Source organism: Aythya fuligula, chromosome 1 (assembly GCF_009819795.1).
Source record: "Aythya fuligula isolate bAytFul2 chromosome 1, bAytFul2.pri, whole genome shotgun sequence".
NCBI classification, from domain to species: domain Eukaryota; kingdom Metazoa; phylum Chordata; class Aves; order Anseriformes; family Anatidae; genus Aythya; species Aythya fuligula.
In genome coordinates, this window is record NC_045559.1 from 53,145,522 (window position 1) to 53,162,299 (window position 16,778).

At 34.9% G+C, this 16,778-nt stretch overlaps 1 protein-coding gene across 10 annotated transcripts in view; it reads left to right on the forward strand.

Moving 5' to 3' along the window:
- Positions 1–16,778, forward strand: part of PPFIA2 (PTPRF interacting protein alpha 2) — a 325,957-nt gene that overhangs the window by 295,716 nt on the left and 13,463 nt on the right. For 7 of the 10 annotated variants that reach the window (XM_032186559.1, XM_032186593.1, XM_032186577.1 and 4 more), the window contains 3 exons: positions 6,074–6,082; positions 12,985–13,066; positions 14,625–14,825. In XM_032186559.1, the coding sequence (XP_032042450.1) occupies positions 6,074–6,082; positions 12,985–13,066; positions 14,625–14,825 (292 nt within the window). The remainder of the gene's footprint in view (positions 1–6,073; positions 6,083–12,984; positions 13,067–14,624; positions 14,826–16,778) is intronic. The other 3 variants (XM_032186585.1, XM_032186641.1, XM_032186622.1) reach the window with 1 other exon arrangement.

Sequence of the window (16,778 nt, forward strand, 5' to 3'; positions counted from 1 at the left end):
GAAAGCCAGGGATCTCCCTTTGATGTGAAACGAAAGGTGGGACTCATCACTCTAGCCAGAACATTCTCACAGTTTTCATTAGCTTCAGGCAAAATTCACCAGAATTTGAAATTAGCTAGTTAGTTTAAAAAATAATAATAATAAATAAATAAATAAAAAGGTAGTTGTTCCCATTAAAATGTATTTCTTCTTGTTGAATCAGTAATTTAGCAAGTTTGCCCACTAACTTAAGGATGGAGAAGCACTATGTTTCAAACTGTGAGCTGTTGCAGCCAGTAGGTACTAATGGTCCCCAGATGTCCTGGCTACCTGTTCCCCAAATAGCAAGCACATGCATTGACCCTGCTCTGGCCTCCTGGAGTTATAAACACACTGCACTGTGTTATACTATTTTAGCACAATTTATATGCATAGACTAGATTCCTGAATAATACATTTCACTCTAAAGAGTTTCTTGAGAGAATATGATATTTCTGGAGACCAAATCCCTCTCCAGTGATAATAGTGTCATTAACCTAAATTTCAAAGTTTTCCTGCTTCTTGCTTAGAAAATGCTATTTAGATGTTAAATTTCAGTTTCAATTGACTACTTAGACATCATTAAAATGTAATTATCAGTTTGTCTCAATGATATGTCAGATTTATAAACCTCAAACAAGAATCTCTTTTCATCCAACATTTGGTTATTACAGTAAATATATCTGTAACAAGTGTTTCTCCTAAGGCATCAAAGAGAAATTAAGGAAGCTGTGTATAATTTTTTTAAATTAGACCCCATCATGTTCCTCAAGTCATCTGAAAAGATAAGCTTAGGTTGCCTGAATCATCCATAAATGTTTACTCACAGAGGTGAAATACATGATAGATCTAGTTAATTTTTTTTTTAAGCCTTACTATTTGTAAATTGAACATGCAGTCCAAGAAAACAAAAGTTATAGGTATTTAGAGCATTTAGGGTGTTATCCTGTTGATGGGTGCTCTCTCTTAGTTGTTTTTGTTTGTTTGTTTGTTTTTTTCTAGTGATTAATCAGTCTCCCTGTTAAATAAACTGATACTAGTTTCTCATTCTGAATTTTGTAGCCAGGAACTCCAGCTACTATTTCTCAGTGGCTGTGAATACACACACTATCCCAGCTGTTCATAGCATTGTCCTTGGTGGTTGTTTTTCTACCAAGTGATAGGACTGTGCTTGTAACTTTGTCTTGCCTTATGCTCAGGGTTTTCATCAAAGCCCAAGCTGGTAGCCAGCATACAAACTTTTGGGCTAGTCCAGTTCCTATCATTACTCATGAGGTTCATGGAGGGTTCGGATGCACATGTGTAGTGCCCTCTGGGATAGCTGAAGTGTGTCCCCCACACAGACCTCAGAAGAAGGGTACTTAATATGGTGCCTAAAATCAAATAATCTGTATCCCCTATAAAAACCACATATCCCCACTGACTTTACCTCAGCTAGCTTTTGAGGCAGTTAGGAGAAACTATGCTTTACTGTCCTTGTAGCTAAAATATCGAGTGATACTAACTTTAGCCCTTTATAACAAATCTACATTAACAATTAACTCAGCAAACTTCGAATAATGTCAACAAATGAATCCAGATACACTTCCCTTTTTGCTATAACTGTTCTAGTGAATGTCAGCTGAATTCCACTATTCCACAGGAGTTTTGCTCAGGAATGATACTAAATCATGTTTGCTGAAAGGCCTCGTTAATGGCAAATACATATTTAGGTAGCACAGAAAGTTGAATGAATTAGGCTTTGCCTTTCAAATTGCAAAGTGCCAGTGATACATATCCTTTTCAAATGTTTGATTTGATCTGCAACAGTATGCAATATATCAGAACATAAGTATCTTCCTGAAGAAAGAAGCATACTGAAGAAAGATACATGCCTTTTATATTGCACAACAGTGTGTCTGATTGGTCATTATAATTAGCATTTCATGTGCAGTCTACAGTAAAATATTTCTTAGAAATGGGAAGCAAGGAAGCTTGGCAATGATCATTTTAAAACTTAAAACAAACAAACAAACAAAAACATTTAACTGACAATAATAGTATCCATACTGAGATATAGCTTTACCTGGAAATCATGTAATCACCTTCAAAATTATGATTACATTTTTGAAAGTTTTGCTTGCAAGCTTGTCCTTCTAGCTAACCTGGCATTTGACAGTGAAGGAAGGGTATGCATGTTTCATCCTATGCAAAGTGTTAAGGTAAGGTCTGAGAGACATTCAATTGCTACATAGTCCTAGATTGCCACACAGAGGAAGATTTGACCTTATGTATGCTGCTAGTACAGTTTGAAATTGGTCTGTGCCATCACTTTCTCAGTAGTCCTAAATCCTATACATAAATTATGTACATGAAGAAACTTTATATGCTAGTCAGCTAACCATTAACTGGATCATACTGACAGAATTCTTGTTCAAAAGCAGATAAATTCCCAATACTTCCTACAATGCTTGTTTGATTTGACTCTGGATAAGAATCTCTTTCTTTTTTTTTTTTTTTTTTTTTTTAATTTCTTTTATCAGTGTAATAACATAAATCCTTTAATCTCACGTCTCCAAGACAAGCTTAAGATGTAAGGTTTATATCTTCCATGGAAAATCAAAATAAATATATTTCCCATGAACATGTTCTGGGGAGGTTTACTCCACAGTACTCCACATTTTGTTTGCAAGGTGCAAACTCCTGACTCAATCAGATTGCAGAAAAGCGTTGATAAGCCAGGACATATGCATATGCTTACATACACAAAAAAAGTCCTGTACAATAGGCCTAAGTAATTCTTGCATGTAAAGTTACTGTGTAAAAAGAAATCTGTAGTATGCATGACCTTATAACTAACCTGAGAGAATCACAATGCAGCTAAGTTTCATCTGACTAGTCATATGAACATCAAGCACCAGTTATTTCCATATTAACAGAAGAACGTATTATGCTAACTGAGTTTAGTCAATTTCTACCTAAAACCAGGTGTGTGTTTTTGAAACTATCTTTATGTTTTTCATTTGTATATCTTTTTCAAAACTTGAGAGATGATTGAGAAGAAAGTTGCAAAAAATACACCTCTTGTTCTAGTAATCTACATTTAAGTCAAATTGATAACATAAAACAGAATACTTGGACTTAGATTTACCTATAGAAAATCAAACTTTTTTGATCCCTATCAACAGAAAACATGTCAAGGTAGATCTTTTTGTGGAATAAGAGTTTGAAACACTGTAGTCATCATTTAGTTCCTTTTGAATCCTCACAATGCCTCTTTAATTAGGTTTTATGTGTGCAACTCCAATTAGAACTTGACATAGTGTATTTGTGACTACAAATAATCTGTCCTCTGCAGTATACAAATAGCTGTTTCTAATGACTTTCTTAATTGCACACATTTCAAAAAATGAATCCAATTGGATTAATTAAGGTCTTTTTCTGTGCTATCCATCTAATGTTCCCAAATACTTAATGCTTATTAAACACCATTATATCCTAAATGTACATGATTTTTTTTCTTACAGTAGCTCTGAAGAATATTTTTAAAACAAGTTTGTTTGTTTGTTTTTTTCAATCTTTCCTGAAACTTTAGGAAAATTCAAACTTTGTATTTAATTCCTTCCTTCTTTTTTCATCTATGAGAAATTATCTGATGTAGTAGGTAGCTTTTAGACTGCTCTTTAATTCTTCCTTCCTTTCTAGAAAACAATTCTTGATTCATTACCTATTATTTTCTATTTTCTCATTCCAGAGGAGGAGGGAAAGGTATTCAGTGTTCTGATGAAGTCAAGGATTGCACACTCTGGCCACCATGGTTTTCCTTGGTTGGACTGGGTTCTGGTCCTTGAGACATACATAAAGATGTCTTTTTTTGATTACTTTGCCAAACATATTTTTAACCTTTACTGAATAAAAGACTCTTTGAAATAGTTATTCAATAAAAGCTCTTACAATGTTAAAAAGGTATCTTGCTATTAAATTAGATATTAGGGGAATTCTTTCCTTTTGTAGCATTATCAGTGCAAGGATATATGGGTATTTATCTTGCAGAGGATTATTAAACCTTACTCAGAGTATTCTGAGGGTAAAAAAAAAAAAAAAACATACAATATATTGTATTTGTGAGAATGTAAACAATAATACCTATATTGAACTACTTTTTAAAATCCTGTATTTTTAAATAATATTTTTATCTTTTTCTCAAGGAATTTTTTTTATTCTTTTCTCCATACAATTTGTATTTGCTTTTAAAATTTTTAATCAAACAAAATATGACAAGGTCCCAAGCCCTGCCTTATCTACACATGTCTACCTATTGCAAATTGAGATTTATTGATAAATATTGATAAAAATCCTCATACATGCAGTTGATTCCTAAACTCCAATCTCTTGAAGATGCAAATACCTTTCCAATTATCTGTTGAATTAAGACTTAAGGGAAGAATCAATAAAACACAGCTGCAGAAAAAACATCTATGTCTTTAGTGTATGTCTGAGGGAAATCATTATCTACATTCACTAAAATAGCAATGACATGGTTATCATATGAAAAAGCAAAAGCTAGAATTTAAAAAGCCATTTTTTTTCTGCAGTACTTTATTTTTTTTCTCCAGAGAAGATGCTCAGGAAGCAGAGAGATGATCATTGATCCTCTGCTGCTGTAATGGGGGAGACTGGAACAGCCTTCAGGTCCCTTAAGTTATGCCAAGGCAGCTGCAACTTGCCAACTGACTAAAGCTGCCAGAAAATTACTCACATTCCAATTAATCCCCCTGTTTATTTCCGTCTACCCATATCCAAAGGAGTATTCAGAAGGATATGTAAGAAATAGATAGTTCAATAGATTCTGTAAGGTCCAAAATAAAAGGCAAAGGATTTCAAATCAGTCTTCACTTTCTCTTCAGTGGAAAATGAGCGTGATGGATATTTGACACAAAAATCATGAATGTATATTTGATCCTGATGGTACCTCCATCATATTTGGTAATTGTTTGAGTAGTTTTCTAGTCTTCTATTCATGCATGCCTTCATTGTCTTTCCAATTCTTAATTTTCCTTTCTTAAACTTTCTGTGTATGACTTTGCCGTTTGTTTTCATCTGCTTTTCTATTTGCACTTTTTCTCCTCCTCTCTTCCAGCTGTTCTGCTTATCACATACAAACACAGAAACAAAATCTAAGGTCTTGGAACCAGCCCCCTCATAAAATTATTGAAATGAAAGCAACATCTTTTTAATTAATAAGAGCACATACTTTTCACTCCAAAGTTTTCTACAGCTGTATGTACCAAGCATTTTTTATATCTCTGTAAATCATTGGTTAATTGAAACATAATATTCTGAGATATCTGGGGTTCATTCAGTCATATAATTTTCTTTTTATGATGGCAATTAAAGGATGCCAAAGAAAGTTTATTATCAGTGATGGCATCCTGGTTTCTCCTACTTTTATCAATTCTTTTTATTGGTAAAAATAGGTTACCTAGAGGGCAAAACATTCACACCAGTATCACTACTAATCTAGCATTACTAGGACTGCTCAAATTGACATACTGCATAATTACAGATGTTAGTCATCTCTGTGTAGGAAATTTCCTGCCTATTTCAATAAAATAATCCCAAATCTATGTAGTCATTACTACAAGAAATTTTGCTAAAATCTTAGTGAAGTAGATGTAGGAAAGTAAACCTTGGTTCATAGTCAACTCTTAATTTTACTGTGTCTCTGATTCAAATCTGGGCAGCATGCTTTGAGTTGAAAATCTAATCCACATTCACTGTGTTTCCAGATCTTTAGTATGAATATGTGTCATAAATGTGCTGCACTGGTACCTAATAAATAACCAACATCAGTTTAAAGAAAATCTCATTTTGTGAAATGCCTCTGTTCTTCATAAGGACATATAACTTCTTTAAAGCATTCAAAGACCAGATTTCAGTAGAATCAAAGAAAGATTTCAGTAGTTATAATGGTGTTATTATTTTATCTATCATATGATTTCTTTATGAACTAGTATATGTTCATTAACATTTATGTGCTTTTTTTTCCATTCATCTCTCTTCATCTCATGAAAAGCATATCTGGGTAAGTTAAAACACCATGGCTGCTGAACATACTCATTTTCAGCACCATGTTTATATTCTATCTTTTGTTATTATTTCTTCTTTTTTTTTTTCCTGTGAATCTTATATAAACAATCCCATACAGAAAACTGACCCAAATGAAAACTTTCAAAGTATTGAAAGCATACACAAATTCAGGAGTTGCTCCTGCAAGGTTTAACACAGTGGAGTAAGTACTTGGAGATAACTGCCATAAAAGTTTTTAAACAAACATATTTTGGGGAGTCTAAAGCCTAGAAGTGCTAAGACATTTAAAATTTTATGTCAGTGGAAAAAATTACAACAGTGAATGCCTCGATTAACAAATGCATTTAAGCATAAATTCTGATTAATTAAATCTCAGAGGACTCAAACTTCTAAACATCATAGCAATCCAGAATACACAGTTTCTTTTTCTCTGTTTGAAGCCTCATGCTACATTGCTGTACAGAAATATTTCATTTGTGCATGTAATTTTTCACTGGTATATTTTTAAGCTTGGTTTTTTGATTGTTAACCTGATATAAAATTTAAAATTTCTATCTCTTGGAGCTTAGGTAGAAAATTTCATGCATCCAAAGAGTGTATGAGCTATAACTTTCTGATGGTTGAAGGGACACAAAAACTTGCAGAGAGCAGGCTTTACTACATTAATTTAGAATGTGTGATTATGAAATAGCTTTTTGTCTATAATTAGATTTAATAACATTTAATCAACCTGGGAACTCCAGGTATCTCTAATTTAGCGCACTACATACAAGATTGCAAGGTTATGTATTATGCAAGTATGTTTATTTTACAGGTGTTTTATTATTTTTTTCATAGTAGCTGTCTGTAGATCTAATTTGTTAGACCTATATTAAGCATTCCTGAACATGCTTCACTTAGCTTAATGTACATCTTCAGAAAAAGAATATTGCCCTTCAGCTTGCATACGCTGACAGCGTACACCTATATAGAATAATTAAATCTGCTTTCCTAAGCTGTGTTATGTGGGATGCTGCTAAACTTAAAATTCCTTTTCCTTATTTTATAGATCTAAAAACTTTTATTTATTAATTGTTTCTTGATTTAAGCCTGTTTTCATATTTCAGTCATTCTTTGCTGAAAATTCTTAGTGGGACACAAAACCTTTTGTAAAGATAGAAATGGAATTTTCCCCCTTGTTCTCAGTCTGCATATTAGAGCAAGCATCAAAAAGGAGAAAGAATGAGGAATTCAAATGATTTAAAAGTCAGGTTGCCTGACAGCAAAAGTTGCAACAAAATCTTACTCAGTTTTTAATTAGTGCAGTCTTTAGTATTCAGATGGATCCTTTCAGAATAAATTCAATCCATATTATATGACAATATCAAACCTGAGTCTCATTTCTCCCTACTTCATTTAAAAAAAATATTTACACTCCTGCAGAAAGCAAAAAGATAGGAGGTAACTTATTTGCCATAGACATTTAACATAAATATTAATTTATACAAATTCAGGTAGTTTATTTTGTCATATGATGACTTCAGCTACACAATTCTAGCCTTTTTTAAATAGTAAATGGCAATAGAAAAGATAAAATTCAAATCCAGCTCAATTCATTAGAAATCCTTTCTCCTGAATTTTGGAATCTTTGAAGGTGAGTACGTTAGTTAGTTTTGGAAACACTGTACAGATGTGGCAGAAGTGTTTAATCTTACGTTGAGATCATAGGATTACTCAAACAAACACAGCATATTTCGTGTCTATTTCTCTTCTAAAAAAGCAGTTGTGTACCATTTGGTTGTAAACTAAATATTTTAGTATTTTTTATAATGATAATAGTGATAGCAGCAACAATAGCAATAATCAGAGGGTGTGTTGGCAAACTCTTTCATCTATTACCTTTTTGAGAAAATGTCTTATGAGTAAAGGCCATTTCCTAGGATCTAAATCACCCATTGGCCAAAACTTCTAACTACATTTTGCTTGTATTTTACTAGCATGATTTGGTCTCAGTTTCACTGTGCTTCATTCTGAGTTCATCTTACATTCATGGTCACATTTTTACTGAGATATTATAATATACATAATGTAATATCCTTGAGGACTTTTCCTGTGAATCCTCACAGTAAGTGCTATTATTTGCAGAAATATTAAGATCTATGTTGAAATACTGTTCAAATTCAAGTTTCTTCTTAACAATGTTAGGACTTAGTTTGTGTACTATGTATTTGAATTATGTATATCAGAAGTCCTAAGCTGTTGTTTCTTGTTTGCTTCATGGGGGGGAGCCCCATCTTCATACAGAAAATTGAATACTATTGAACGACATAAATTAAGATTTTGTTAACTTCCCACACAAAGACTATTTAAAGAACCTTCTTATTTTTAATAAATTTTCTTGCATTTTACACAATGAGTTGATGAATGCTGCTGATACAGTGCTAAAATTTGCCCTGTGTAAGGGAGTAGTATATAAGAGAGAGAAAATTTCAAGGATAAAAATGTCATTTTGGTCTTACTATTTCCCCCCTTCCTCTGCTTCTATGTACCTCTGATGTCTAGAGGGATATGAAGCATTCATAGTCCTCATGGTATAAGACAGTTACACACTCAGCTGTGGGATGTAGTTGTACCTGGTGCTCAGAAGAGTGATGCTAAAGAAAATGGGTTATCATAAAAGTATCCTTAAGAAGTAATTTTGGGGCCCTAATCAGAAGACAGTGCAGGGGAGGCAAGCCCACGTCTCTGCCACACAACTCCTCAACATGATATGACATGTCTTTTCTTTTCTGTCTTGAGAAAAAAAAAAAAAAAAAAAAAAAAAGAAGAAAAAAAAAAAAAGAAAAAAAGAAAGAGAGAGAGAGAGAGATGAGAGAGAAGACAGCCCATTTTATCAGGTACTCTCTTGAAGACCAATGAGTACAAACATCTCTGAAATTTTGGATTAATGCTGAATAGTCGATGTTCATGAAGTGTCCTTATTTTGCAAAGCCAGGCTCAGGGTAACAATATATTTTAAGTAGCATATTACAGCTTCTCCCACAATGGAAGAGGATTTTATTCTTGAACAGTAGTAATGTCAACTTAAAAAATACAGCTTTAATTTGGAATTTATTCCAACAACAGTAAGTGGTTTAAAGCCTTATCTGCAAAATAATACTTATCTGCAAAAAAATAATAAAATTGAGTAATGCTTAATTAATGTCAATTCTCCCTTATCAGTCTGTTTTCATATGTTGCCAAGAAACTAAATGAGTATGAAAGTGATTACATTTTAATTCCCTATCTCCTTACCAATGCAAAGTGGGCACATAATAACATGTAGTACTTTTCTGACAGTTTTAGAATATCCCTACACTTCCTGCAAAGCATCTTCAAAATTAGAGAAACTGTACCATGCCATTTGTTGTCCCTAAACCTTGTCTTTAGAGTGAAAGGAAGGGAGAATGACAAGCTTATGTAGGTTATTTATCTCTTCTTTTTCCTCTGGTCAGTTGTATGGTTTCATAAGGAAAATGGAAATGCAGGTGCCACAGTCAAATTTGGTTTTTCAGCTCAGGAAGCCACTGGCTATCCCATAAACACATCAGTTCATTCTGGCTGTTCTAAAGTATTTAGATTCTATTCTAGAATAGGCAGATTACCAGATTCATTTTTCTGATTTGCACTATTGATCAAAATACATGTTTTTTCCTACATAATATTTGAAACTTATTTTGATAGAGTGTTCTTTCTACGGTATTACTACATATCAAAAGACAATTTGCTATGACTGATAACTAAATGATACCTCTCTCAGTCAAGAAATAGAAATTCTGCTTTCAGTTCTGGTTTAGAAATTGAAGGTTCAGTTTATACAGATCTCCTAATTTAAATTAAAAAGTAATCACATAATAATGTGCTTTTTTTAAAAAGTAAAATATAATTTAAATAAACTTTGACATTGGAGAGGTGTTTAAATGAAATGTCCTAGGGAAGGAAATACAAATTCTGAAGCATACAATTATTTTCAAGGAAAATAAATATTACAAAAATCCTTTTAGTGTTCCATATCAGTAAGTGAGGCACAGACCTTATGGTGCCTGTATTCCTGGTACATGTCTGAGCAAAGAATTTTAACTTTGCACTAAATATATTTTCAAACCAAAACATTTCTACAAGCCAAGACCCTTTGGATTATGTGTTTATCATACTGTAGTCTTTAGCTATAGCATATGGAGAGAGCATCCCATTTCTGGCCTGGTCTCAGTTTCTTTAGCTAAAATCAATAACTACAACCATATTTTCCTTAGCTGTATGAGCCTGACTGCTTCTGAATTAAAAGTGCTTTCCTACACTTGAAGCATGTACTTGAGTAATGCTAAACCTCCAAAACAAACCTCAGGCCAATTCAAATGCTGCAAGGTTACAGGGAACTCCATAGAAATAATCACTTCATAATTCCAATATAAAGAAAGTAACTTTTTTATGAAAGTAAGAACTTAAAGTGATCACAGCACCTTGGTTCTTGAGGCCACACAGGGATTCAACACCAAACTGAAGAAAGAGGACAAAAGTTCCTCCTGAACCCCTTCTCTGTGTAGACCACATGCCACAGATCTGCTCTGAGCAGAAGATTACCACAAGCAAGTGGCCAGTTAAAGAAAAAAAAAAGTGATAATTTCCATTTTTTTATTTATTGTGAGAGCCAGCCCAGCTCTTTCAGCTGTGATGGGTGAAGATAATACCCCAGATAAGGAAAAATCTGGGATCAGGTTCCTCTGAGGATGGTGTCTCCATGGGACTCCAGACTGGAGAAGGAGCTGCTCCCTGAGCTTGGGCTGGCTTTGGGTAAGGAGAAAGTCCAATGGGATTTTGCTGGGTCTGTGCCCTGTCAGGGGAAACTGAGTCTAGACAAGTAAGGAAAGGGCAGCCCCACAGGCTTGTTTCTACCTGAAGACATCTGTGCCAGCTGGCAGCCCTGGTGGTCCCAGGAGACACGCCACCTCCTTGGGGTTATGGAAGGAGGTGCTGCACTGCTGCAGCTTCACAGGCACGCTGCAGAACCATCTCTGAGGGAAGGCTGAACCAAAATTCCTCATCTGCAGATAGCTGGGATGTGGGGATGTGGCCATCTGCTGAGTTTGGCCATGCCTCAGTTCTGCTTTCCTAAACATCCGAGTGTGTATATATGTCTCTATTGGCCTTCACTACGGGTCTCCCTGGGGAGATGGGATTCCCGCACCTCCAGCTACTGAAGGTAACATGACATTTGTGTACCCAGATAGCAAGTCTTTACTCATTTTACTGCTGTCATGGAAAGCAAGGGTAACTCTTCAGTGTCTTTGGACAGCCAAGTGGCAATAGATAAGCTGTGCTGCAAAGGATGTGTGGGAGGAAAAGCTAGATAAACTTTAGAAAAGCTGTCAAGTATTTGTAGTATTACATATTACTACAGCAGCAATGTAGAAACTAAAGCAGCTGTCTTCCTATTAATACACAGAATGAGGGATTTAAACACGTATGCAGAAATGCTATTTGAGTTCCCTTTTTTACTTAAGCTAAATTCTGTCTGGTCCCTTGGCAGTGCATAAATTCTCAAAGCAGTACCTTATGAGTAAGATCTCTCCATCACTTTTATTTGCTGTGATTTTGTAATATATATTCTTGAAAGGCTGCTAAGGCAGTGAAGAATTGCCAAGGGATAACTGAACCACAAAGGCTGTAGTAATAAAGGAGGAAGGAGCAAAATTGAAGCTGTAATTCTAAGATTTCCTTGTTGTGTGGGAATGTAAGCAAATTTTAATACTCCATTAGCATAGTCCCTGTGTAATTTCATTTTCGCTACTGCTTGTTGCCGAGAGCATTCTTTTGTGTTTCACTCAGTAGGAGGCTGCAGAATGTACATTGTTAAATATCAGAAAAAAAAAAAAAAAAACTCTTGAAGGACTGCTTTTTCTATGCCACCACCACAGTCGTCTTTAGTCATGTTACAAATGCAACAGTAGTCAGTTAAATGTCTGGCCAAAAGGTTGAATGTGTTTAATATAGAGCATTTTCTTGAAAGTCTAGCTGACATACTTATACTTTACCAAACATTTAATACTATTGTATTAGAAGTGAATTTTAAACCTTGAGATTTTTTTTTTTGTCACAGTTTTTCATACACACTCTTTGCAGTCTAGAGAAGCTCCAGAGGTAGGAGTCAGATTGGTATCCCTTCAACTCTGTAAAAATATATCCATGTACATACATATAAAACTGAGAAACCACATAAATTCTATAAGCATAGAAATATATACATCAGTAAACCACATGGATCTCCTTTTGGATACAAACAATAAAAAAATGGAAGCCACAGCCAATTCATTATTAACCATGGATGGCTTATTTAAGATGAAGAACAGCTGTACACCAGAGACCCCAGAATTGTGCATAGCTGATCTGGCAAGGATAAATGCTTCAAGCACAAAGACTCCATAGACCCTATTGCATTATATCCAAGCTTAGCTCAGGTCTAGAAGACGGCTATTTAGGGCCATTCTGGGTCATTACCAGACGATAGCTAAGCCGGTCTCAGGAAAATTCCCACCGTTTTCTCTGTTCCCCAACGTCTTCTGTTATCTGGGTGGTCCTTCTATACAGATTACCCCAGTTCTCTATTGCTTCAGATGAGAACAGGTAGAAACCTCTCCTTTTGTATGTTAGGTGGTTAAAAGGAGGTCGAAAAGAAGATTTAAAAAAAAAAAAAAGGTCAGGAATAGAATAAGGAATACGTTCCAAAATGGGAAGGAGCTGTATTGTTCGTTGCATTTTCTATGCCATACCAATAACTGTCATTGCACTTCACTATTGTTACCCTTAACAACAAGGCATGGTTGTAACTATATTGTCCATATGCACTGCTCTGTGTATGTAATGCTTTTGATCTATTTTTAGACATGAACTTCTGGAAGAAGCTCGGAGAAAGGGCTTGCCTTTCGCCCAGTGGGACGGGCCGACAGTGGTTGCCTGGCTGGAGGTAAGCATTAGTCACAGCTTTGAAACAAGTCACATTGGCAGGCTGCTTCTGCACCCTTGTCCTTACAGATTTCAAAAGAGATTATTGGTCTGCCCCTCTTTCCCTGGCTCACTGTGCCACCAGCACTAAGCAGATTTTGACACTGGGTGGTGTGAAACAGAGTCCGAAGATGAAAAAAGCAAGGTGGAATTGCACAGGGGAGTGGGGATGGGGCAAAAAGGACTATCATCACTTGAGCATACCCTACTACTGCACTTGGAATTGAACCCCAAATTCATTAAATCTCATAATTTCTCAGTCCTTAAATATCTAAAAAATCCTAAAACAGGATGGTATGCTAAGGAGAGAAAGTAGTTATTAAATTCTATTTGAGTTTAACACGAAAACTACATCTGCAGAATTTTTAACGAATTTAACAAATTTGTGACTTTGGTCTGTTTTCAAATATAATATATATATATATAATGTTATATATGTATAAGTATATATTATATATTATTATTATATACTATATATAGTTATATAAATATATAATATATAATTGTAGTTATATATAATAAAATGTATGTATAATTATATATAATATATATAAATATAGTTCAGATCAGATTATATATATATATATATAGTTCAAACCAGATTATATATAATTATATATATATATATTTCAAATATAATATTGGAAAGGGCTAATTTACCTGCTCTACCTATTTAGCTGGCATCTACAAAACTTCTGCTGCGTGTTGTAATTTCAGGTTCCAAATGAAAAAGATGAAGTGAAAACTGCAGAAAACTGCAGAAAGGCAGTTCAAGTGTTCAAAGATGACCTTCAAAAATTAAATTATATTTTCTTTCCAAAACAAACAAACTGTTAATATTAGAGTATTTGTTAATTTGGCTACTAATGGACTTTTTCATGACAGTTTGACAGTTCTGTAGGCAGACTTGTATCAGTCAGAAACATTCACTATTACAATCAAAACTGTGACGTCTAACCAGTATTTCCAGCAGCAGTGTGACGCTGTACCAGACTGTTCCCAGATTTCCAGTAAGCCCAGTCCTCACTGGGTTATCTGCACTGTTCCTGGAAAAAAAATGAGCTGAGAAGGGTAAGATTGTGCCCACAAGTACACCACAGGGACTCACATGAAAAGAGAGAGAAAGCCATTTTAGTAGAAAAGGGGAAAAATGACTTAATCAATTCTTATTAGATTGTTTTCTATATATGACAAGACTATCAAACTGCCAGTAATACTGACTTGTGCCAAGATTTGCTTGTTAAAGGCACAGGAAGGGAGGAGCCTATGTGATAGAGAAACAGCGGTAAAAATTATCCAAAGCATCCCTTGCATTCTGGCTTATAATAAAAGCAACAAAAATAGTTCATGTGAAGCCATGGCAATGGTTCTAAAACAATTTCATTTTAATAAATAGTATGATTGTTATACTAATTTATGTGTGTTACCATGCTTATTCAGGCTGATAGTTGTCTCAATGATAAATTTCATGAAAGAAATTAAGCAATTCCCTTGAAAAAATGTGTACTTTATCTCAACAGCTCTGGCTAGGAATGCCAGCTTGGTATGTTGCTGCCTGCCGTGCCAATGTGAAGAGTGGAGCTATTATGTCTGCTTTGTCCGATACCGAGATTCAAAGAGAAATTGGAATCAGCAATCCTCTTCATCGCTTAAAACTCCGATTAGCAATCCAGGAGATGGTATCGCTCACAAGTCCATCAGCACCTCCAACATCCAGAACAGTGAGTCCTGTTCAGCTAGCTTCTTCTTTCCCACTTCAATCTGCAGGAGTCTGCAAAAAGGCTTTTGTAGTTAGAGAGTGACTCTGGTAACACACAATTCACAATCAGTGTGAACTGTCTTCTAAAGAGTTGGAAGTACTTGTTCATCAGTCACTCGATTGTTGGTCGCTGATATTTTTCCTTTAGCTGATACCTTTTTTTAAGATGTGCTTTTGATTAACCTTGATGTTATCTAAATGATCAGTATTGAGCACCTTATTTATAGTTTTACCTGTCTTTTACTTCCTTCAGGTCAAATCTCCCAACCAAATCAGATTGTGTTTCTCTTCTTTTGTTGTTTATCATATTTTTGTTTGTGGGATGGGGTAAGGCAGGAGAAGGAAGAGGTTATTTAGGAATACAACTATTCTGAATCTTGATCACTTTCCCCCTTTTTGTATCCTTTCAAATGTTTTCCAGTCTGAGTTGGCTGCTTTTAGGTTCTTCATGCTTTTAAGAGAAGCAGTGATTGGAAGTGTGAGGGCAGAGCATGGAAGGAAGAAGTAGAGTGTGTGCATTTGGTGAGGAAAGGGGAGAGAGTAGAGCAGACGGGAAAGAAGCAAGTAGAGAAGTAGAGAAGAAACGGGTTTGAAAGGAGTGTATAAAAAAAAAAAAAAAAAGAAGGCATGAAAGTACACTGGGGCACAGCAAGAATATATGTGCTGCAGATAAAAGCACCTCCTAATGGAAAGTGAAGAAAAAAAGAAAAAAGAAAAACAGGCAAACAGGCCAAACTGATGAGGGGAAAAAGAAAAAAGATACCAAGAGGGTATCTTATCAGTTTCATGCTGAGAGGCTGATGGTGACGACTATGAAAGAAGCAACAGAGACTGAAACAAAACAAAACAATAGCAACAAAAAGTTATAAAAACAAAAACAAAAAAAAGAATGAGGCTTGATTATTAGAAAACATGGTGTAGGAGTGAAGGACAAGCACTAGTACTGTAGTTCAGCCCGGACTTCTAAATAATAATAATGTGATAAGTAATGATGATAAAACAATGTTAATGCTAATAATAATAATAATGATGATGTTTATATTCTGTGATCTGTAATCTTCATGGAATTCATGAAGAATCTTTTGGAGGAAATGAGAATTGAGATGCATTTGAGGGGTTTAGCAATAGATCCAGAACCGCTGAGCTATATAAGCAGTTGAGAAACTGGGCAAAAGGACACGAATTTTCTCATTGACTGGCCTTTCATCCTAATGCTGCTAAGATCCTTTAAGAATGTAGTTCACCATCCAATTCTTTCTCTGCACAGAACTGATATGTATGTCCTAACCATGCTAACATCATGAATTGTAATGCTGGTGTATATAATAGACTCAACACAGCTTTGAATTACTAAGCAGCTATTTACCAAAATCCATTTTGACTTTAATGTTATTTCAAAGCACAAGATAATTGTCACTTATGAAATAAGAAAAGAGCACATATGAGCTAGATGCACTGGGAATAATTTTGCTTTGCTCTTAACTTCACATTAATTAATTGGCAGCACAATGCTGCACAGCCCTGGACTATGCATTTCTGAATCCCAAGTCTTTCTGCCTCCCTTCTTTCTCAGGAAAGAAGTTAATTTACTGCAGCTCTCAAGAAAGCACAGCACATTTCACCTTACGCACAGCAGGCTTCCACACCCCCTCCCTGCATCATCTCATTTCCCTAGTAATGATCTGACTAAAAACAATACAATGAGGAAAAATAGTCTTAGAAGTGTATTCTCTTGACGTTTTTGATTCACAGAAATGTGGGGGAAGCAATCATTATTTAGATTACAATATGAGCATGTGATATGTGCAGAATATTTAGGCTGGAAAATCTTTGAGAAATGAAGCTTACCTCCAGACAGAGCTATGACCTAAAGGTTGTATTTGCCCCTTGCACGTGAAACACAGCTTTAATTCTT